The 22,158-nt window shown below is 39.0% G+C and overlaps 2 protein-coding genes, 1 long non-coding RNA gene and 3 pseudogenes across 4 annotated transcripts; 3 read left to right on the forward strand and 3 right to left on the reverse strand.

Moving 5' to 3' along the window:
* The first annotated feature begins 1,037 nt into the window (after positions 1 to 1,037).
* On the forward strand, positions 1,038 to 2,583 carry LOC148911173 (chitinase-3-like protein 1 pseudogene; annotated as a pseudogene).
* Positions 2,584 to 3,292: 709 nt separating this feature from the next.
* Positions 3,293 to 5,379, forward strand: LOC148911174 (uncharacterized). Of its 2 annotated transcripts, XR_016119757.1 has the most exons (4): positions 3,293 to 3,479; positions 4,183 to 4,222; positions 4,826 to 4,935; positions 5,163 to 5,379. It is a non-coding gene; the product is annotated as an uncharacterized LOC148911174 (long non-coding RNA). The 2 variants fall into 2 exon arrangements; XR_016119758.1 differs by lacking the exon at positions 4,183 to 4,222 and having other exon boundaries at positions 3,296 to 3,479.
* A 434-nt stretch (positions 5,380 to 5,813) lies between these two features.
* On the forward strand, positions 5,814 to 7,384 carry LOC116305530 (chitinase-3-like protein 1). Its single transcript, XM_031715468.2, has one exon. It carries the CDS (start codon positions 5,849 to 5,851, stop codon positions 7,304 to 7,306), a length of 1,458 nt encoding a protein of 485 aa, XP_031571328.2. The 5' UTR covers positions 5,814 to 5,848; the 3' UTR covers positions 7,307 to 7,384.
* Positions 7,385 to 11,484: 4,100 nt separating this feature from the next.
* Positions 11,485 to 13,281, reverse strand: LOC116305529 (chitinase-3-like protein 1 pseudogene; annotated as a pseudogene).
* A 5,737-nt stretch (positions 13,282 to 19,018) lies between these two features.
* LOC148911175 (uncharacterized) lies at positions 19,019 to 20,495 on the reverse strand (annotated as a pseudogene).
* Positions 20,496 to 20,567: 72 nt separating this feature from the next.
* Positions 20,568 to 22,095, reverse strand: LOC116305533 (uncharacterized). Its single transcript, XM_031715472.2, has one exon. It carries the CDS (start codon positions 21,405 to 21,407, stop codon positions 20,568 to 20,570), a length of 840 nt encoding a protein of 279 aa, XP_031571332.1. The 5' UTR covers positions 21,408 to 22,095.
* Between the last annotated feature and the right edge of the window lie 63 nt (positions 22,096 to 22,158).

A 22,158-nucleotide genomic window follows, 5' to 3' on the forward strand; every position in this document is an offset into this window, starting at 1 on the left:
ATGGGAAATAAGCAATGAAGGCCTTAATTTTCCCAGAGCCTCCGATTTTCGATATGAGGAGGCTCTGCGTACGAGAATGGGTTACTGTGGAAACTTGTACCCCGTCTGGGCTAAGTCTTCTGCTCTTTTCTGAAGTGGCCAATACCTTGTGGGATCCTTGAAGTTTCCTTTCTGGTAATATATATTTGGTATATAGAGATTATCACATGTTAAGAGCTTGATATTGTTTTTGTTCACGTACGAGTTTCCATCGCGAACGAGCGAGTGAGCGATATATGAAAAACGAGTGAATAAAAAATATATATCAAGCTCTTATAACATTTAATACGTGATTTGCTTATTACAACACATTCAGGGTCGATAAAATGACAAAACTTCCAGTTTACCGTGAAACGAGTTTCGTATCACTCTACTGATATGGTTTTTATTCAAGGCTTTAACACACGGACATCGAAACAAAATGTAAATAAAGATATTTTTATTGCAGACAAATATTACGGCCCCTTCTTACTTAAAATGTATTGTCTTGACAATAGAACTCTAGCTTGGGCGTGACCTTTTATAATTTCAAACAACATTCGTACGTGGCATTCTCTCGAAAATAAATTTATTTGATTTCGTATCCATATTAAAGTGTGGTCTTCTCGTGAGCAACCGTTAAACGAGAAGTGTGAATACAATAGGTAAATGTTAACGCAAAAGGTTATTGCTTCATTTGGAAACAAATTCCAGAATAGGACAGTGCGAAATTTATCTGTTTCGTTGAAAACATTCCAAAGAAATGACACTTAGATTAGAATTGAAATTTTGTGTGCTTAAAAAGAGGTGGCTCTATTTGCATGAGCAACATCTGGTGAAAGGCTTCCATCTCCTGTGAAAGCTTAAATACAGAAAGACGGCGAAGGATAGCAAACATGTACACAGAAGAAAGTCGTTATCTAAACATAAGAAATGTGAGAGGAAAATCTGTTTAAATATGCAGACAAGATATCAATCCAAAATTCCAAGAACAAATAATATAACAACTATATAGAAAGACAGAAAGAGACCATAAATCATTCAAGCAGAGTGGGCATCATGTCTCGAGTTGTAGTGCTTCTCCTGTTAGGCTTTGTGCCTCTTATCGCATCAGAATATGTGCGCGTATGTTACTACACTAACTGGTCTCAGTATCGTCCTAAAGGTGCAACCTTCTGGCCTGAAGACATCGATCCATTCCTCTGTACCCATGTTATCCATTCGTTTGGTAAAGTAAGCCGTACCACTCACAAACTGGAACAGTACGAGGAAAACGACTTGGATCTGTACAAACGAATCAATGCTCTCAAGAAGATCAATCCAAAACTGAAAACACAAATCGCAGTTGGTGGATGGACCCACGAGGAAAAAGACAGCCCATTCTCCAAAATGGTTGCAACGAAAGAAAAGCGAGCAATCTTCATCCAATCTGCCATCGACACGCTGAGAACTCATGGATTCGATGGGTTGGATCTTGACTGGGAATATCCAGGAACAAGAGGGGGTTCTCCTAAAAGTGATAAAGGAAGGTTTACGCTTCTGTGTGACGAACTGCGAGCAGCCTTCGAAGCTGAAGCCAAGGCCACAGGCAAAGAACGACTGCTCTTGACTGCCGCTGTTGCTGCTGGACTATGGACTATCAAAGACGCGTACGATATTGAGGGAATTTCCAAGCCTCTTGACTGGATCAACATTATGACATACGATTTGCACGGTACCTGGGAATCAAAAACTGGTCATCACACAGCAATGGGACCAGAAGGAGACAAGCTTACCTTACCATTTGCCATTTGGTATTGGATGAACAACAGAGACACATGGGAAAAGCCTGGTATTAGAAAAGGAATGCCTGCCAATAAAATCGTTCTTGGACTCGGTACGTACGGACGTGCATTCGGACTCGCCAGTCCCGGTAACAACGGCCTGGATGCTGCTCGAGATTATCAATTTACACCCAAAGGTCAATACACGGGCGCAGAAGGATTCCTTGCCTATTTTGAGATCTGTAAACTTGGGCTGACCGTCGTCCACAAGAACAAAGCCATGGCACCCTATGGCTACAAAGGCAAGACGTGGGTTGGTTTTGATGATCAACAAAGCTTGATCTACAAGATCGACAACGTGGTCAAGAAAAACTCCCTACGGGGTGTCATGTTCTGGGCGATAGACTTGGACGACTTCTCAGGTCAGCACTGTGGTCAAGGAAAGTATCCATTGATAAGTGCAGTCAAGAAATACCTGACATCTGGTGTACAACCTACTTTCCCAGCCACACCTGCGCCCCCTTCTACTTCTGCACCTGCTGTCACAACGCAAGGTCCTCAGCCAACTACGAGCGGTGGTGGTGGCGGCGGTAATGGATGCAAGGCTACTGGTCCCTGGACCGGAAATGCTAATATGGATGCTTGGTGCCAAGCCAATTGCGCCCTTGGAAACTGCCCACCTGCCAATTGCGTTTGTTCTTAGATGTAACAGTTTGTTATTCAAATAGATTGTAGGTTAAATATTATTATATAATCTACATCTTGTAAACTTGGAAAAGGTTTAAAAAAGATTTAAGAAGTTGTTTTGTTGTTTTTGTTATGGAACCAAGGGCGGCAGGAGCTTGGAATTCTATCTGAATATAATTAATAATCTTAATATTTGAAGTCGATTCTTCCCTTTTGATTCCAAAGCTACAGTATCATCACTTTTTTCCCTTTCAGACGAAACTCTATTTTCACTATCACTATTGTCCCTTAGGAAGGAAGGTCTTATCTTTCTTCTTGAGGCTTTTGTTTTCAAGGAGACCCAATGACTATATTTTCCCTTTTCAGACGAAACTCTTATATTTCTTCTTGAGGTTTTCGTTTCCAAACATACCTAATATCCCACTTTTTCCCACATCCGACCGAACTCTTGTCTTTCCTTATGGACGTGTCTTTTGTGTGTGTGTGTAAGATTTGTTTCCCGCAGTTCATTGGTACACGATAGGAGCCAGGGACCCATTTGACATACATTGCACCAAGTCCAACCCCCTTGAAATCCCCATACCCATCCAACAATCAACCTATTGAGAAATCATTAGCAAAAGCCCGGCCCCGAGGGTATTCAGAAATCTTAGAGTATTAAAAATGATATTTAAAACTTCTTTTGCTTTTTTTTACTCATCAAAACCATTCAATTGCAAGAGGGGGAGAGACCTCGGATTGAATTACGGCGGAATCTGAGGAACACGTGGGAAGAACCTGCGGAACAACCTCAGAAAAATTATCTAAATGTAGATTCAGAGAAAAAGGCATTTAAATCGAACTAGTCCCTTGACATGCCACGAGCTCTCAGCTTCTACTTTGCCACGATTCTCCCCGAAAAGTAAGATGCGGGAATATGGAGAGCAGCGTTAAATGAGATGCAACCTTGTCTTTCGTTGTTGTTCTTTTATTTCATTCAGCCTGAAGAAAAAGAAGGTAAAAATCGCTAAGGTTTGTGCTTCATTCCTTGACTTTCTTATTGTTTAGTAAATACGTGACTATTGTGCTTGCCCTTGATCGACAGTTGTTATTTTAATGCCAATATTTACGGTGGCCCATAAGAGGTTTCAACAAGTTAAACAGATAAGAAAAGAGTGCGCAGTTTGCCGATTAGGACTGGGGCTAGAGGAGCTTACAGGGCCGTAACCAGGGGGGAGCACAGAGTGCACGTGCACCCCCCGCCCCCCCCCCCCTCCCCCCCGTTAAAAGCTTAAGGTTTGCTCATCCATCTCCTTTTTTTTTCTTTTTTTTTTTTGGTTCTGCTTTCTTTTCGTTACCTTTTTTTTTCTTTTTGGTTCTGCAAATTTTTGCCTGTGCACCTCCCTGCAAGATCCCTAGTTACGCCACTGAGTTGTTAACAAAAAAAAAACGATCAATGGTCCGATTTTATTCGATGTGCACCCTCCCTGTAAAAGTTCTGGTTACGGCCCTGGCTTAGTTTAATTTGTCAACGATAGAACAAATTCTAATCGAATTAAAGTCTTCTATCTTTATTTAATTTCTGGTGAAACTTCAAGCGATTCCTGTCAGCTTCAATTTCAACGTGTTTGTCTTGGCGGCACAGAATGCAAACGACTCTCTTCGTGATACTTATAATAATTGCCCATGATGAACTGCCTGGCAGTTTTTAATTTTTTGTCTAAAATTATTCCAGCGCCAAGCTCTTTTTCTCGAAGAAGCCTTGACATTACAAGGTGAGGGGGGGGGGGGGGGGGGGTTGGTACTTAATTTTGAGCGGGGACTGGAAATACTGGGTCCTTTATTTGGATAGACATGTAGACTTGCAGTAGTCGCAGTGCCATGTAAACAGAGAAAATACCGAGGATTGAAACCAAGTGCAGTAAAAGCTATTGTATTCACTAAACTGTTCCTAGCCAGCATTTCAATTCAGAAAAAAACACTTGGTTTTTCCGATCGAGTTTGCTTACCAATAGGACGTTTGCATGATGGCGTCAATTGACTCCCACTACCAAGATGTTTCGCGAATTTTCTTTCTGATTTAAATTTGTATTCCCTCATGAGAATAGTAAGACAATTGGTGCTAATTAACTGGACAAAAGAAAGTGTGCAAGGGAGTCTGGTAGCAGAGGCCAATGACGCCATCATGCAAACGTCTGGAATAGAGACTTTGCACCATTACTGCCCTTGGGTGTACGAATTACGCAAGGAAATGTTCATTCTGGCCGAAGCATCAGAGGAGAGACTAGCCTGCCACCAGAACATTAACAGCTATTTCCTTGCACTCTGCCACGCACGGAATCGGTTGAAAGAATGATGCTAAAAGTCTACTCTTACAGGTGCATGCAGTGTTTTCTGCTATTGTAATGCTGATTCACCTGGAATCGTGGCCCAGTGGGGGAAAAACTTGAGCTTCAACGACCTGCTGGGTCAAGTCCAGTTGAGCGAGGTTAGTACCAGGATGAGTAACCTGAAACTATAATTAATGCCTAATCAACTTTTTTTTTTGCAAGATTTTTTTCGTAACTTTCAGTCGATTACAATTTTACGTCTAAAATCATGAACAATTTTCTAAGCTAAAAAGTGTGAGAGAATTAGACAAACACGTCAAACTTAAATATATGAATTGTCTTATATTGCTATAAACGTTATCCATTTTTTCTTATTTTTCTTCAGGCTAAAATGAAATAAAAGGACAGCAAGAAAAGACAAGTTTACAAGAAGAAGAACTTTCAAAATCGAGCTCTATGTTGGTTTATGGAACACAGGAAACCCAAGATTAGTGTCTTGTCAATTAAGAGTATAGACTCTTTATAAGAAAAAATACGAGTGCATTGTGTCCAAAATTGTAAAAAAAAAACAACCATATTAAAGGGATATGAATGTCTTTTTTCATAAAGGTTGTATTAAAATATTGTATTTATTTATTTGGTCCGTCAATCCTTAGTTTGTACCAATACCCAAAAATTGAATCTAGAGTCAGATATCTCATCATGATATTTCGTGTGCATGAGTGTTTTCTAACTGTATTGAGGTTAAACAGAAATGAAAACAAAAGAAAAGAAAAATAAATAAAAGAAAAAAAAAAAAAAAAAAGGAGAGAAAAAAAGGAGAGAAAAAACAATCAAGCTCGAAATACATATGCATGACAACACCTTGTGAGGGTTTCAAATCCACCTGTGTAATCGTAAAGAAGCATACTAACATTTAGCAAACACAGAAGAAAGTCGTTATCTAAACAAGAGAAACCTGCGAGGGAAATCTGTTAAAATATTCAGACAAGATATCAATTCCAAGTTCCTACAACTAGCATATAAAAGGACAAAAAAAGATCACTATAATCATTCAAGAGAATCGGCATCATGTCTCGAGTTGTAGTGCTTCTCCTGTTAGGCTTTGTGCCTCTTATCGCATCAGAATATGTGCGCGTATGTTACTACACTAACTGGTCTCAGTATCGTCCTAAAGGTGCAACCTTCTGGCCTGAAGACATCGATCCATTCCTCTGTACCCATGTTATCCATTCGTTTGGTAAAGTAAGCCGTACCACTCACAAACTGGAACAGTACGAGAAAAACGACTTGGATCTGTACAAACGAATCAATGCTCTCAAGAAGATCAATCCAAAGCTGAAAACACAAATCGCAGTTGGTGGATGGACCCACGAGGAAAAAGACAGTCCATTCTCTAAAATGGTTGCAACGAAAGAAAAGCGAGCAATCTTCATCCAATCTGCCATCGACACGCTGAGAACTCATGGATTCGATGGGTTGGATCTTGACTGGGAATATCCAGGAACAAGAGGGGGCTCTCCTAAAAGTGATAAAGGAAGGTTTACGCTTCTGTGTGACGAACTGCGAGCAGCCTTCGAAGCTGAAGCCAAGGCCACAGGCAAAGAACGTCTGCTCTTGACTGCCGCTGTTGCTGCTGGACTATGGACTATCAAAGACGCGTACGATATTGAGGGAATTTCCAAGCCTCTTGACTGGATCAACATTATGACATACGATTTGCACGGTACCTGGGAATCAAAAACTGGTCATCACACAGCAATGGGACCAGAAGGAGACAAGCTTACCTTACCATTTGCCATTTGGTATTGGATGAACAACAGAGACACATGGGAAAAGCCTGGTATTAGAAAAGGAATGCCTGCCAATAAAATCGTTCTTGGACTCGCCACTTACGGACGCGCATTCGGACTCGCTAGTCCTGCTAAAAACGGTCTGGATGCAGCTCGAGATTATCAATTCACACCCAAAGGTCAATACACGGGCGCAGAAGGATTCCTTGCCTATTTTGAGATCTGTAAACTTGGGCTCACTGTTGTCCATAAAAACAAAGCCATGGCACCCTATGGCTACAAAGACAAGACGTGGATTGGTTTTGATGATCAACAAAGCTTGATCTACAAGATTGACAACGTGGTCAAGAAGAACTCTCTACGGGGTGTCATGTTCTGGGCGATCGACTTGGACGACTTCTCAGGTCAGCACTGTGGTCAAGGAAAGTATCCATTGATGAATGCAGTCAAAAAATACCTGACATCTGGTGTACAACCTACATTCCCCGCAACACCTCCTCCACCAGCGACAACCCAAGCTCCACCAATTTCTACCCAGTCACCACCAGCACCAGGAACAACTCAAGCTCCCCCTCCAGTCACTACACAGGGTCCTGCACCTACCACTTCAGGAGGTGGAACCTCCGGTGGATGTAAGGCTACTGGTGCTTGGACTGGCAATGCTAACATGGATGCTTGGTGCAAGGCAAACTGTGCGGCTGGTTATTGTCCACCTGAAAACTGTGTCTGTACTTAAGAGGAACAATAAATTAGATGGATGTGAAAAAGCGAAAGACGAAAAGCTAAATAAAGTTGAATAAAAGCAGGAAAAATATTGTCTGTTTTCTTGATGAAGTGATTTTTATCCGAGTTGGCCATTTGTAAGACATAACTTCGTGTGAAGGTTATTGGGAGAGAAACATTCCGATTTCTCTTATACTTGTGCTGCATTACTAATATCATACCCCAAAACAAAATTCAATGGCCTTTTTCCCTTATAAAATAGAGTGAAGTCAATAAACCCATGAAATATATATTTGACTAATACTGAAGAAAAAGAAAACGCATGCGCGTGCTATGTGCAATTATAGAGCACGAGGGGACTGACAGAACAAGAGAGAAGTGTTAGGAGAAGACGACGCATAGCGGAGTGCCTTCTCGACACTTCTCGAGTGTTCTACCAATCCCCTAGTGCTTTATAACTACTCACAGCACAACAAACAAGTTTTTTATTTGTTTTAATAAATACAAATTATCACAACCTTACAACAACTTTACAACAACTTTAGATAGGAATGATGCACTGAAAGTGTGCAGGTGTACCAGCAGCTTTCACCAAGAAATCGAAAAAAAATTTGTATTAGGAATTTGAAAGCAATATCCAAAGCTGAAAACATTTTTCTCGATAGCAGTAATAGTTGTCGAGTAAGAGAACGTTGATAATGACCCGTCGAGCCCTCCCATAGGCCTTATTACCGGGATACCTGTGATTAAAATGTCTTCGTTTTTAGCTCGTGAAGAGCTATTAGGGTGGCTAGATTTCGCATTTTTCGGATAACGCTTCTCATCCAATCGTTTTGGAAAATTCCCGTAACCATGGAATCCATTGTATTCCCCAAGTGACGTCACTGGAAGAATCCAACGCAAGTTGTTTGCAGAGGAAGCCATTTTGTATTTTCGATCACTTCATAATCAGCAGCATATTTTGAGTATTCTTAGTTTACTTTATGCCTTTTTTGATTGGACCTTGAGATATGACATTATCGTATTTATCATTACGTTGGAAGAAGAATCCGAAAACAACCTGGTTTGTCATATATTGGATCGATTAGACTCGGTCTAGATAATCTCAATTGTAGAAAAATTTCGTAACCAGAAATCTGAAAAGAAAGGATTCTAGCCAATCAGAAGCCAATAATTTAATTGATAAAGATAACAGTTTGTTTGCACAAATCGGGTCACACTACACTCATTGAAATGAGTCACCAAGTGTCATTTGTTATCATCTTAGTTCATTAGTACTCGAAAAGCTTCACGAGCTTACCATGGGTTTACTTTCGATTTATTCCTGATTCCTCCGTGACAATAGGGATCTTGATTGATTCAGCCTTTGATACCATGGCAACGCGTTGTATACGCAAAATCACATGAATTATCACCCTTATCACGAGGTGTTTAAGTAAGAGTTGATTACCGAGAACGGACGCAATAAGCCATATACATCCCGAGGGCCGCAGGCCCGAGGGATGTATAGGCTTATTGCCGACGTTCGAGGTAATTAGTTATTTTATTTATCGATTGAGAAGGGGTTAATAACTACATATTGACCTCGCATTTATAATGAAGGTTATAACAAAAATAAAGCCTTGTGAATAACAAAGAAAACCGTGTCAATTGAGAAACAACTTAGAAAACTCTCTCCGCCGGCCATTTTGTGATTTACTTTGTGGCTAGTTGTTATTTTGGATCATTCCCTGCTGAGAAAATGACTGGGTCGAAAACGCCTGCCATTTTGGGAATGGCTAAGATACCTTATCTGGCGCTTCATTGTGAAGCTTACGTTCTAGATCTTGCACAATTTACTCGCTACAGAGTTCAAATTAAATTCAAAGACGAGCAAAAAACCAATTAGCCAACAAGTAATTATATGTTCGCTAACCCTTGCAAAAGAGCCTATCAATTGCGAAAATCGACAGAACTGAATGAAGACCAGTTAAAAATAAAAAAATAAAAAAATTAACGAATGTGCATATTATATAAACCCTAAATCGACCGTATTAAAACAATCTGCTTCAATAAACAATCAGTAATTTATAGACCCGGCGAATAAAGACAAGCTGATTTATATTTCTAATGCAATTTGTAGCAAAGCTTTGCTTATTATCTTGACAAGTAAATGAGTATTTCCAGAGTGAAATACATTTATTTCTTTAGTGGAGTACAGTTTCATGACAGCGGGCAAGTTCACAGAGAGCCCCAGGGAGCCCGGCTTGGTGATGCTAAATCGGTGAAACGATCACGTTTTATAGCGGAGCTGGAGTGCGGGCCACCATACTTAAGAAAAAATGGTAAACCATCGAGCTGATTTTTCATGGCTTGGCTGACGTCACTTCCGTCCGTACGTCCGTCCGTCCGTGTACACAACACAGGAATCCAGCTTGATGTAAAAGCAAAACTAGTCACAAATGCGGCTCTCAAATGCAAAGAAAAAAATCGTTTTAGGACAAGTTATAGACCAAAAACAATTTAAAAAAATCTTTCATGTAGTCAAAGATGGATCAAGAAGTGTTCTTCAAGAATTCAGGTGTGTGTTTTTAAGCAAACAATCGTATTTTTTTTTTTTTTTTTGACAAACAATTTTCTCTGCGATCGATAAATCAAAGACTTTCTCTCAAAACTTTTAATATTTCTATAGATAAGCTTAATTCATTTTAATGCTGGAGGAAATATAACACGGAGAGCATAATACGACAATAAATATTCGTTCTTTATTTAGCTTTGCAAATCTTTAACAATTCGGTTGTTTTTAACCAACTATCGTATGTTTTTCGTTCAAGAAAAATGCAGCAAAAAAAAAAAAAAGAGAAGACTTTCATTCAATAATTTTATATCTTTCTACAGATAATTTATTTAATTATTGAATGAAATATAAATTTACACCAAATATTCAAATGTTTATTAAGCTGTTCGAGCAAGTATGATTATAAAAATGAGCTTAAATTTGTGTTGTTGAGAGATGTTATCGTATAAAGACCTTGTCTTTCACTTTAAAAAGCTAAAGAATATTCAAAAACATTTACAAACGCCAATGAATTTACTGCCAAAGAAATTCGTGATTTTGTATTTTGCATTGCCTTTTGCATTATTTTTTATTTTGTCTCAGTTGTTTTTGTCAAGTTTAACTGAATATAAACTTTGTCTCGTTCTGTAAAAGACGTAATTAAATAAGCTTATTTTCTGCTCACCTTAACCAGTTTTCAAGTCTATTTTTTAGTCTTGTTTGTCCTAAATCTCCAGATTTTCGATTTCAATGAAAGACATCCGAGGTAAATTTCACTTAACTTGATATTGTATTGGATTATCTGTAGTTATCTTTCGTTTTTCTTTAAGTAAAAGAGATTTAAAGCCTTAAAGTGTCGGTCTTGGAAAATTTTGTCGAAGAAAATCTTCCAAGAACAAAACTAGCCCCTGAGGGTGGTTGTGAGTTGTGTACAAAATTCCTAAGTGGGAGAGTATACTCGCGCAAAAAAAAACAAAAAAAAAACAACAACAACAACAAAAAACAAAAAAAACAAAAAGAAACAAAAAAACAACAACAATGTACTGCATTTCGATTCGATTTCACTGCATGGTTTTTATTATGGGAGAAATTATCTTCATCTCGAATAAAAAATAATTGATGATTTTTTTCCCCGATCTTATTTTTACCTTTCAGTTTCATTCAATTGTTCTCCCTGTGACTTCCGTATCGGGAGCTCCGCTTTTAGGCAGTGCCTAAATATATATACTTTGATGACATTACACAATAATCGTAACTCAATACACGCTCCAAACGCCATTACATGTATGATACTTGTATAATACATGTATACTACACGTATTTTTGACTGGTATTTTACCCCATAGCCGTTACGTATTTGAATTTGAATTTATTACGGTATTAAGTTACGCGTTACAAACGCTGGTGTTCTATTACGTAGTGACCGTTTGTATATGGGTGTATTGAGTTACGATTATTATGTAATGTCATCAACATATGAAACGTGATCGTTTTACCGATTTAGCATCACCAAGCCGGAGTCCCTGTGATGGTACTAGGGTCTTATTGGGATTATACGTTACGTTAATCTGCTAATCTTAAGTTACTGGTAGTACGATTACCGGAAATTCAACGTATCACCGTCTTTTTTCAAATCTCGACACAGGAAACCCAAAGCACTTTATTGATTTATTTATTCATGTACAAATTCCAAAGCCGGGCTCCCTGTTTAAGAGACGATAGATAGAAACTTGTGGAGCCAGTCATGAATTTTTCAACTGACAGATGGACAGCCGTTTTAAAATCGTGCAGTTCTAAAAGTCGATTCTTGAGTAAAAGTCGTTTTTGAGTTGTGTTACTTCATTAGGTCTATTTGATAATTTCACATACAAAACATAAATAGCACTCTATTTCATTGTTAATTATCATTGTTTTAATTTTCTTTACATGCAGTTTGCCAATTCTTTTTAATTCAATTGCAAACACAATGGGTAGGTGGGCAATTTCCTAGGGCACAATTTGACTTGCACCACGCGTCCATCCCAGCATTGCCAGTCCAGGAACCAGCAGCCTTACATCCACCGGAGGTTCCACCTCCTGAAGTGGTAGGTGCAGGACCCTGGGTAGTGACTGGAGGGGGAGCTTGAGTTGTTCCTGGTGCTGGTGGTGACTGAGTGGAAATTGGTGGAGCTTGGGTTGTCGCTGGTGGAGGAGGTGTTGCTGGGAATGTAGGTTGTACACCAGATGTCAGGTATTTCTTGACTGCACTTATCAATGGATACTTTCCTTGACCACAGTGCTGACCTGAGAAGTCGTCCAAGTCGATCGCCCAGAACATAACACCCCGTAGAGAGTTCTTCTTGACCACGTTGTCGATCTTGTAGATCAAGCTTTGTTGATCATCAAAACCAACCCACGTCTTGCCTTTGTAGCCATAGGGTGCCATGGCTTTGTTCTTGTGGACGACGGTCAGCCCAAGTTTACAGATCTCAAAATAGGCAAGGAATCCTTCTGCGCCCGTGTATTGACCTTTGGGTGTAAATTGATAATCTCGAGCTGCATCCAGGCCGTTGTTACCGGGACTGGCGAGTCCGAATGCACGTCCGTACGTACCGAGTCCAAGAACGATTTTATTGGCAGGCATTCCTTTTCTAATACCAGGCTTTTCCCATGTGTCTCTGTTGTTCATCCAATACCAAATGGCAAATGGTAAGGTAAGCTTGTCTCCTTCTGGTCCCATTGCTGTATGATGACCAGTTTTTGATTCCCAGGTACCGTGCAAATCGTATGTCATAATGTTGATCCAGTCAAGAGGCTTGGAAATTCCCTCAATATCGTACGCGTCTTTGATAGTCCATAGTCCAGCAGCAACAGCGGCAGTCAAGAGCAGTCGTTCTTTGCCTGTGGCCTTGGCTTCAGCTTCGAAGGCTGCTCGCAGTTCGTCACACAGAAGCGTAAACCTTCCTTTATCACTTTTAGGAGAACCCCCTCTTGTTCCTGGATATTCCCAGTCAAGATCCAACCCATCGAATCCATGAGTTCTCAGCGTGTCGATAGCAGATTGGATGAAGATTGCTCGCTTTTCTTTCGTTGCAACCATTTTGGAGAATGGACTGTCTTTTTCCTCGTGGGTCCATCCACCAACTGCGATTTGTGTTTTCAGTTTTGGATTGATCTTCTTGAGAGCATTGATTCGTTTGTACAGATCCAAGTCGTTTTCCTCGTACTGTTCCAGTTTGTGAGTGGTACGGCTTACTTTACCAAACGAATGGATAACATGGGTACAGAGGAATGGATCGATGTCTTCAGGCCAGAAGGTTGCACCTTTAGGACGATACTGAGACCAGTTAGTGTAGTAACATACGCGCACATATTCTGATGCGATAAGAGGCACAAAGCCTAACAACAGAAGTACTACAACTCCAGATATCGACATGATTCCTTTAGCGTGTATAAAGAAATCTCACTATATACTGTAAACTTTAGCGGTATTTATGTACTACAGTAAGTTCAATATTTTCTAATTCTTAGCGAACAAAAGCCTTTTTGAAGAACAATGACATTTGTTTGTACTGTTCTTAAATGTTTACACAAGATTTTTAAAATTTCAATATTTTGTGTAACTTGTACGGCAGCTGTTACAAAGAAACAGTACAAAGAAATTAGTGGTATCGTGGGAGTCAAATGGCTGTTGAAATCCAGGTTCTGAGCATTGGTAAAATGGAGTGGAGAAAAGAGGAGTAATAAAAGAAGAAGAAGAAATAGTAGTAGTAGTAGTAGTAGTAGTAGTAGTAGTAGTAGTAGTAGTAGTAGTAGTAGTAGTAGTAGTAATAGTTCTAATAGAAGTAGTAACAAGAAAAACAACAACCCAAAAAGAAACATGATGATTATTATGTTTATATATATGAAGAAAATGTTAAAAAATAAAAAATGAAAAAAATAAAAAAATAATGTGACGATTATATGACTACGAGGAGAAGAAAAAGATGAAATAAGAAAAATAAATTTAATCCTGTTCTAAAAACCGTCAACCAGGACCCTAGTTTGGGCTTTTTCAGTGGGACCTCCAGCTGTCTAGGGATATTTAACCACATGTTTCCACTGTTAATGGTATGTCATCACAGGTCGTACACCCCATCGCAGGTGCCTGTAAATATTTCCATTCTCTCCCTTTGCCCGAACCTTTTGATGTGTAAAACGTCTGTGCGCTGTTATTACAAAGCCATTTCGGTGATATGGTTTAGTCGATCGGGGGTAGAGAGATCATTGCTTTTGGCTTTATCCAAGATCAATTATCAAAAGTAAATTTTGCATCAACGATAAAAAATGGATGTAAATGGGGATTGATTGAAAAACGAATATGGGATCCGAAGACATCACCTCAAGGATGAATCATAACTACAATACAAATTATAGAAGTAAAAATAAATAGAGAAAGCATTGCATAGGTCTTGGGCTCCAAATAAACCAGTCAGACGAAATTTCTACAAATATTTAGCAAATCAAATTAGGGGTTAGGAATTAACGTCTTAAGTGGACTGAGTAAAATGACGACGCGATGTAAAAGTTATATTTCACATTCGATTCATCTTTAATCACTTTGATTGGATTAGGCGATTACTATCAGAAGTAAATGTTTCAATCTTCTAATTCTTTATAATCTTTACTGCGATTCCCAGTCACAAGCGAACAACTCAGTGAGACCTAAATCACAAACGTAAAATTGAGTTTTGTTGAACGTCAAACAAAATAATTTTGATCGTTTCTATTGGTTTCTACACCAATCCTGTCGTGAATATTCGCGTAAACACGTGCAAACGTGCAAAAAACGTTGCCCTTATCTAATGCTTCTTATCGCTGTGAACTTTCAAAAATTACACAGGATTCAGGAACCAAATTTCAAACGCTTGACTGAAAAGCTATCCAGCTGTCCGAAAGACTACGCGCGAAAAGGATTGTTAGTAGAAATGGAGCGGCCCTCTCACCAGCCTCTCACTTTTAGACCGCGCGGTTCATCACATGAATTTTGAGTCCGCCATCTTGAAAATTTGCCTATATTAGTGAATAGTGGCAAATTTTTCACGCCTTTGTGTCTCCAAAGCCTCATCTGACTTAATTTACTTAAACACAAGTACTTCTGTTGATTGTAAGTGAAAGAAACATGAATAAATGATTATGACTCTAACGATCGTGAACTCGTCTTGGTTCTTCACTCGTAAAATAGAGTTTGTTTACATTTGATTTTATTTGCTATGTGTCGAGAAATATTCCAAATAGCAAGATTAAGTACTTAAAAAGGTTCTTGTGCTTTGGCTGAGTCATTCAGCGAGAAAATAGCAAGTCAGCACTCGTTCGAGCAGCACAGATCGCTGTTTCAACTCTACTCGATGGGAAGAACGACCTAGAGGCAGCTATAAACTTCTTTAGCGGGTTTTTCTCGAATTTTCAGTTACTTATGGGCCAAAGACAAGGCAAAGAAGAATAAAAACACGAAACTCCTGTGAACCTTCTCGCATTCGTGAATGCCAGAATCATCGAACGCTACTCGCAAGCCATTCAATCGTCTTTTATTCACCTTTGCAGGTAAATAAGCAGTGAAAGTCTATGTAATAATATGAAAAATATTCCAGTGTGTTGTAAACTCTATTTTCTATCATAAATCCGTGAAATCCGTCAGAAATCCCTTCCGGGCTTCGTCGAACCGCGTGAGAACGAGGGCCGCTCGAATGAAATTCAAAACGCACAGTGATTGTCCAGTTCGCGGGGTCTCCGGATAGCTGGATCGGTATGACTATGATTTGAGTGTCTTCAAGATCAGGTAATTCAATACCGATAGCTTTTCCAGTCAAGCGTTTGAAATTCGGAGTCGTAATCCATAGACATTTTTAATAAACTTTTTTGATTGACGTCTACCAAAATTCTATTTTTCGTTTGTGATTTAGGTTTCAATTGGTCGCGTGCGCACTGGGTATCGCAGTAATTCAGTCCTTAAGATATATTGTTTTATTTTTTTCGCGGGTCGCACTTCAGCGATGATAATAGTAAAATAAATTTTGATTTTGTAAACCTTTCGAATTCCCGATCAGGGGTAGTTTGATTTTGTGATAGTGAAAGAAATATTAGGAACCTGTCACTTATCCCTATAGAGCGTTTTCACGTGACGTCACAGCGGCCATTATGGGGTACCAAAACAATACATCTTCTATCCTCCGGGAATTAAACTCTATTTTTATGCAAATACTGTGCAGAAAGTTTTTATTGTTTATGGCTGCCTTCTCACGTGATCGAGTGAAAACGCTCTATAGCAGCTCTGTCCCTATACCAAGAAGGTGTGCCAAGCATTTCAAAAATCATTAGCCAAACCTTTTAAAGTGAACACAATTTGTTTGGAAAAGTGAGATTTCAAGATATGAAAAGTAAAAAAACAAAAACAAAAAAAAACAAAAAAAACAACAACAACACACACAAACACACACACACACACACACACACACACACACACACACACACACACACACACACACACACACACACACACACACACACACAAATGGATAGACAATTGTGCTTTCGCGAAAGACATGGCGACACCATTTTTAGAGCGGAAAGGAACATACATTTAAATATTCTTCCTAATTTTTGCCAGTTGTACATGTTTCTCCCTCCGCAAACAAACGAATTCAACTAAAATTATTAGCTATTTTGTATTATTAAAGCTATTTTGTACATATGTATCTCTGTGCCGTCATTTCTCAATTTAAAGGTAAAGAAAACATTTGGTTTAATTTTTCAATATTTTCTTAATTTTTTTCCCAAGCATACTATAGAGGCTTTGCACGATTACGTGATGACAGCCATGATAGGAGGGACAACAATAGTCTTCTTCCCCTGTTAAACTGAATTCTTTCTCATGTAAATCAGACGATTCAACCAAGTTTAATTGTTCCTGCCTCCTGTCATGGCTGCCATCACGTAATGGTGCAAAGCCTCTATTGATGTTGACGGAGAATTTGGTCATAAGGATGGATTTGGAATTTATAAGTTATCAAAAAAGAAATGGCAAAAGTAATTATTGCTGTGAATATTGCAAAGCCATTGAACTGTTTGGGAGGTATTTGAAGGTGTCCTAGTATTATTGGTATCGCGTGGTGTGATTGGTCGAGCGACCATTGATTATGAGACGACAATCATTGCTCGAGTGTTGATTATGAGGGTTCACAAAGTCTGCCATCGCGGAAGTAATACTGAAACTTTTTTTAATCCAGAACTTCGTCTTTGATATTCAAGTCTAAGTTCATACTGGAACATTTATTCGAATATTAACCTCGCCGCTCGAAGTACACGCGGCTTGGTAAATAATATTCCACTGATAATCATCTTCTCCTTCGGTGAAAAATTGTTAAACAAAGGTATAATTATTCTGGTGATTATTTCGGTGGAAAATGTTTATTAAACTATTTTAGCTTGATTACGATAACCGACCAAACATTTTTTTAGCGTATTATGACGCACCACACTACTATTGCTTCATATTTTTTGCCGTGTTAAAAGACATATTCCACTTTTAAATTTTATATCTTATAGCTTTATCTTATTCAAATAATTTGGTCAAAGATAGGCAAAGTAAAGTGGGGTGGCGTGATTTCAGGGGCTGGGACGGGTGGTTGGGGGAGGGGTTTGAAAAAGTTAGATTCAAGGTCGGTGCTAGTAGAGGAGGGGGATATGCAGAATAAACTGCTGAGTTTAAGGGTTAGAGTTGGCCCTGCCTAATGAATGGGTCAAATATGTTACAAAACTAGTTTAAGAATATCATAGAAATGTCCTAGTTTATTTTGATTTGAAAGTATGTTTGTGAAATTAAAAATGCAACAAAAAGAGGAGCCTGTGAAGTGACGCGTCCGTGGTAAAGAGAATATCTTTGAAGGCATTGGGATGAAGTTGTATTAGAGTAATCCCGTTAGAGAAAGACCAGCCACCAATTAATATCTAACTGCATATCTTTATTATTTTAAAGGTTATTTTAAGGTATGAGACCTGAGTTGTGGCTGGAAAAAAATCCTCACTTTTTAGTAACTAGTTAGCTTGTTTACGATAATATGAATCCATATTCTCGATTTCTCGGAGTTTAGTTGTTCCGTTTTCTTAGAAAACGGTGCTAAACTTTGTATCGAAGGAAGCCACTTTGTTTACTTCGTGTGTAATGCGAGAGTATTTCACTGGTAATTGATCCTTTTGAACATGCGCTTTGAGATGAACATCTCGGGGCCCACGCGGAACAAGTAACATCGAAATTTGAGTCCGGCTAGCGGCTAAAATTGGTTCGAATTCGCTTGCGCTTGTTTCTTGTTCGATTAAGTATTGCCTCACCGCCTTCGATGAATAAAAAAAATTTTGCCTGAGTAACTGCAGTAAAATTAAAAACTTTGCCGGACCTTTCGACTTCCCAACCACGTTCTTGAAGCTCTTGGTTTGAGAAGGACAGACGAGAAGGGTTTCCAATACCTTGACCTTCGAACTTTATTCTAAGCAACGCTGCAAAACTTATTGCGTCTGAATATATACTTTTCTCTAATTCATATTTCTGTTATATTCATTGATAAGCTAAATAACATATACTTTCTATAACTACTGTATAAAATGCTACTATATATCATTAAAACACTCGAAGAAAGTCTATTGATAAGTAGATTGCTGTTTGTCGTCAAATTTATGGTGTGGTTTCGTGCTTCACTGTCGAAATACGCATGCGTTCAGGCCGTTGCTATGGATGATGTCATTTGTTTGGGACGCGTTATTACGGGATTCGGATGAAGCGACGCGTGGGCGATATAAAACCGAAGTTTTCCGATAGTTTTTGTGGCTCAATCGGCTTGATATCGTGAGTCATGACGTAGTTCGATGTCAGAAACAATATGGCGGCGAATTCTTTCGTTTGAATCCAAAATTGAAGAATTATAGCGACTTTAGCGCATTAAAGCACCACTCTCCCTCACGCGTACTTCGATAAACTCTTTTGTATTTATCATACTATCCTTAAATTTGGAACAAAGCTTAAATAGACCTTAAAGATTAAAAATTAGGCAGCCCGGAGCAAAGACATATTTTGATAAAATGTTACGACTGAAAACCGTGTCACGGTAGTTTAAGCTCGCCAAAAAAATATTTTGCTCCGGGCTGCCTAATTTGTTTTCTTTATACAATTTATTTTCATAGCTCAAGTTTTATTTTCTTTATAACATTTTCTAGAGAGAGATATTAATAAATTACTGAAAAAGAGCCTTGGGTTGCCTGCGTTTTTTTGACACCTTAGGTGTGAAATTTCACACTTTTGACATGCAATTTGGAAAGGAAATTTTATGTATATATTTATTGTGAAGTACTATTTTAGGTGTATTGGATACAGTGTAAATAAATTTTGTAGAAATGACAGCCACAAATATTCGACCAGGACGAACTCAGGCCGCTACAAATGACAATTTGCCCAATAGGGCTTGTAGTTGACGTTGTGTGAAAGTTTTCGAAGTTAAGCACTGTTGTAATTCATCAGACCATTCAGAGACCCGTTCATCCGGAACGGCGAAAGTCATTGTATTCGTGTTGACCAGAATGCCCAAGCAGATCATTTCGGTCGGTGTGGTGAACAGTCTTTTTCAGGGGATGATTGTAAACCGAGTTCGCTGAATAACTGACCGAGACCTTCAAAGGCAGTCTGTGCTGTACAGTGGTGTTCCGCGCCATAGAAGTCATCCAAATAAACATCGGCTGTATAACCTTCTTGCCTGAAAATATAAATTACTGCTTGCGTGGACCGTTGGTAAATGAGCGCAGAAGAGCGAATGCCGAACGGACAACGTATGTGAAAGTACAATCCGCCATTCCAATTGACACCGAGATATTTAAATTATTTCTTAGACAATCAAAAAACTTTAAATCATTTTATAGTATAATCTAGTTCATTCATTTTTTATAGTTTTTAAGCTATTTTTAGATATTATTTTATATTTACTAACTGTCTTTTTTTTTTCATTCAATAATAATTTATTAACTATTAGTTATAATTTATTTTTTAGTGTAGGGGTTTTTATCTTGTAGTTATAATTTTATAGTTTTTTACACACATATCTTCATAGTTTATATATTAGAGGGCCACAGGTTTGTTAGCATATTGCTATTTAGTGCTACCATCAGTAAATAAAGAGTTTATCATTGTTATTATTATATTAATAATCTTTAGGGTCGTCGAACGGAAACTGTCGATAAGTACGTTTAAGATCTTTCTTATAGTCTAAGCACGAACCGCGTTTAGGTACAGTCTGTAGTGGTGACGTAATCAAAGTTTGGTGTAATGGATTTGACACAAAGGGTCCTGCAGTCGCGCCGAATTTCGATTCTGTGTCCAGATAGTGTTGAACGTGCTCAGGGTTAATTTCTGCTGATTTATGATTAGTCGATGACGACTGTCAATCTCTGACATGTAGTTAATAGGCCAGCCATATTGCATAAATTTGACCACGTCATGATCCATATACTCAGATAAATATGATCTCCATTGCGGGATGTTTAGATGAGTTGTCACAGGAACTTTGGTTCCGTAGGCGTTAGGTCCTTTATCCCGAGATGCCAGTAAGTGTGCGACAACTGCTTTATTACAATTAAAAGAGTTTATATCATTTGTTTTCGTGTACATTTTTTCTTTTTCCGTTGATTTGTCCAGTTCATTATCCGTAATTTGATTTAAATCTGAGCGGGAATCTTGGAGTCATTGACCTGGGATTGGCATACGACGCTTTGGACAATTTAGCATTGGGTGCACGTGTTCCGTCGACTTGCAAACACGGCAAACGTGCATAGTGGCGTAACTATCAGACGATGAATCACAAACACACGCTCCTTTGTAATTCCATGCCTGACAACCTTTCTCAGCAGTTTTGTCTCCATTCGTCGATGTTGTTTGACGCGATGCGTTGCTCTTTGTTGTCGTTGATCGGAGATCCGAGTGCTTGAAGAATGTCGTGCTTGAATTTCTAATCTCTTCGAGCTGAGACCATTCCAATCGACGCTGCTCCACTTGGCGCGCTATGTAGCAATAAAAACCACGAACACTACTCCAGGAATATCTAATGGCTTTCGAAGAAATCAATTCGAGGAGAGCGTACATGGTTTCTTTTGCCTCGGCGTCGTAGGGCTTGATCATCGCGATATAGCCTGCTATGAAACCTGCCATATCTAAAGAGTTTGAATCTGCACTACTTGATGACATACCTGGAACGAAGTCTTGGGGACACTCTATGGTCCGTTTCTTGGCATCTTTACCCTTGTTTTTTGTAGCTGTATCGTCAGGGGGTGTGGTGCCTTGTTTTAAACGTAACAATTCCAACTCAAGCTGAAGTTTTTCTTTCTGCAGTTTGGCAAGTTCAAGCTCCTGTGCTAAGGATGAACATTTGGTCAAAGGTGTTGTTCTTGAAGTAGTCGGAGGCGGTAGAGTAGGATAGTTTGCCTCCTCAATGTCGAAATCCTCGAGCTGAGCAAGTTGTTCGAATAAGGTTGATCGTTCACGTGGTATTTCTTGTTTTGCGGTTGAACGCGATTTCTTGGACATTGTTGGTGATTTGAGCTTGAGAAGACGCTAGATATTGTCTGTCGACGAGAAGGCGTTCGCTCGGTTTGGTTTGGTTTGACAAAAGAGAGAAAGAGCTGGCTGGACCTCGAGGCTGGGTGGTGTGCGAGACTTAATGAGCACAAGACACGGAGCAGGGAATGGAACGCGATATCTGGCCAGTTCTTTCTCTGGTAATCACCCATCATCACCTATGGTTATCATGGTAAAATAATTGCCCTATTTCACTATGACGTCACATCAAATAATCTATTGTTTAAACGCAAAGGATCATGGTCGTCGGACGTGGTCAAATCAACGCAAACTAACCGAAAATTGTTCTAAATCCCGTATCATTCCACGAAGAGAAGTAGAATAGCAAGCAAACGCTCAGAATATTTTTTAGTACATATTAACACATAATATATCTGAAAACCAGGCCATTTGAGATTAAACTGTTTCGCCAGGAGCAAATTTTGTTGAATTTTCTATTGGATTTGGCGATTCTATCCCCCACATAAACAAGCAGTGACGTCATAATGAAATAGGGCAAGTTTTGCAGTGTGAAGGGGGTGGAAGTCATGCTAACGTTTTCATTTTAATCTACCGCTCCTCCTTGACCTGCAAATGTCCGATCATTTCCTAATAAAGAAAAATAGTCGTTGAACAAATATTAAAATTGCCTTTAGTAATAGTTAGCGCACAGGGAGCCCAGCTGTACATATTTAAAAAAAACAATAATAAGCTTTGCCTA

The sequence above is a fragment of the Actinia tenebrosa genome, unplaced genomic scaffold (assembly GCF_029948245.1).
Source record: "Actinia tenebrosa isolate PJP-AT-01 unplaced genomic scaffold, QUT_ActTen_1.0 PGA_scaffold14__42_contigs__length_11649687, whole genome shotgun sequence".
Classification (NCBI taxonomy): domain Eukaryota; kingdom Metazoa; phylum Cnidaria; class Anthozoa; order Actiniaria; family Actiniidae; genus Actinia; species Actinia tenebrosa.

What these genes read in the sequence shown, in the direction of transcription:
- LOC116305530 (XM_031715468.2), top strand. Translation starts at nt 5,849, where the DNA reads ATGTCTCGAGTTGTAGTGCTTCTCCTGTTAGGCTTTGTGCCTCTTATC.
- LOC116305533 (XM_031715472.2), bottom strand. Translation starts at nt 21,407, where the DNA reads ATGTCCAAGAAATCGCGTTCAACCGCAAAACAAGAAATACCACGTGAA.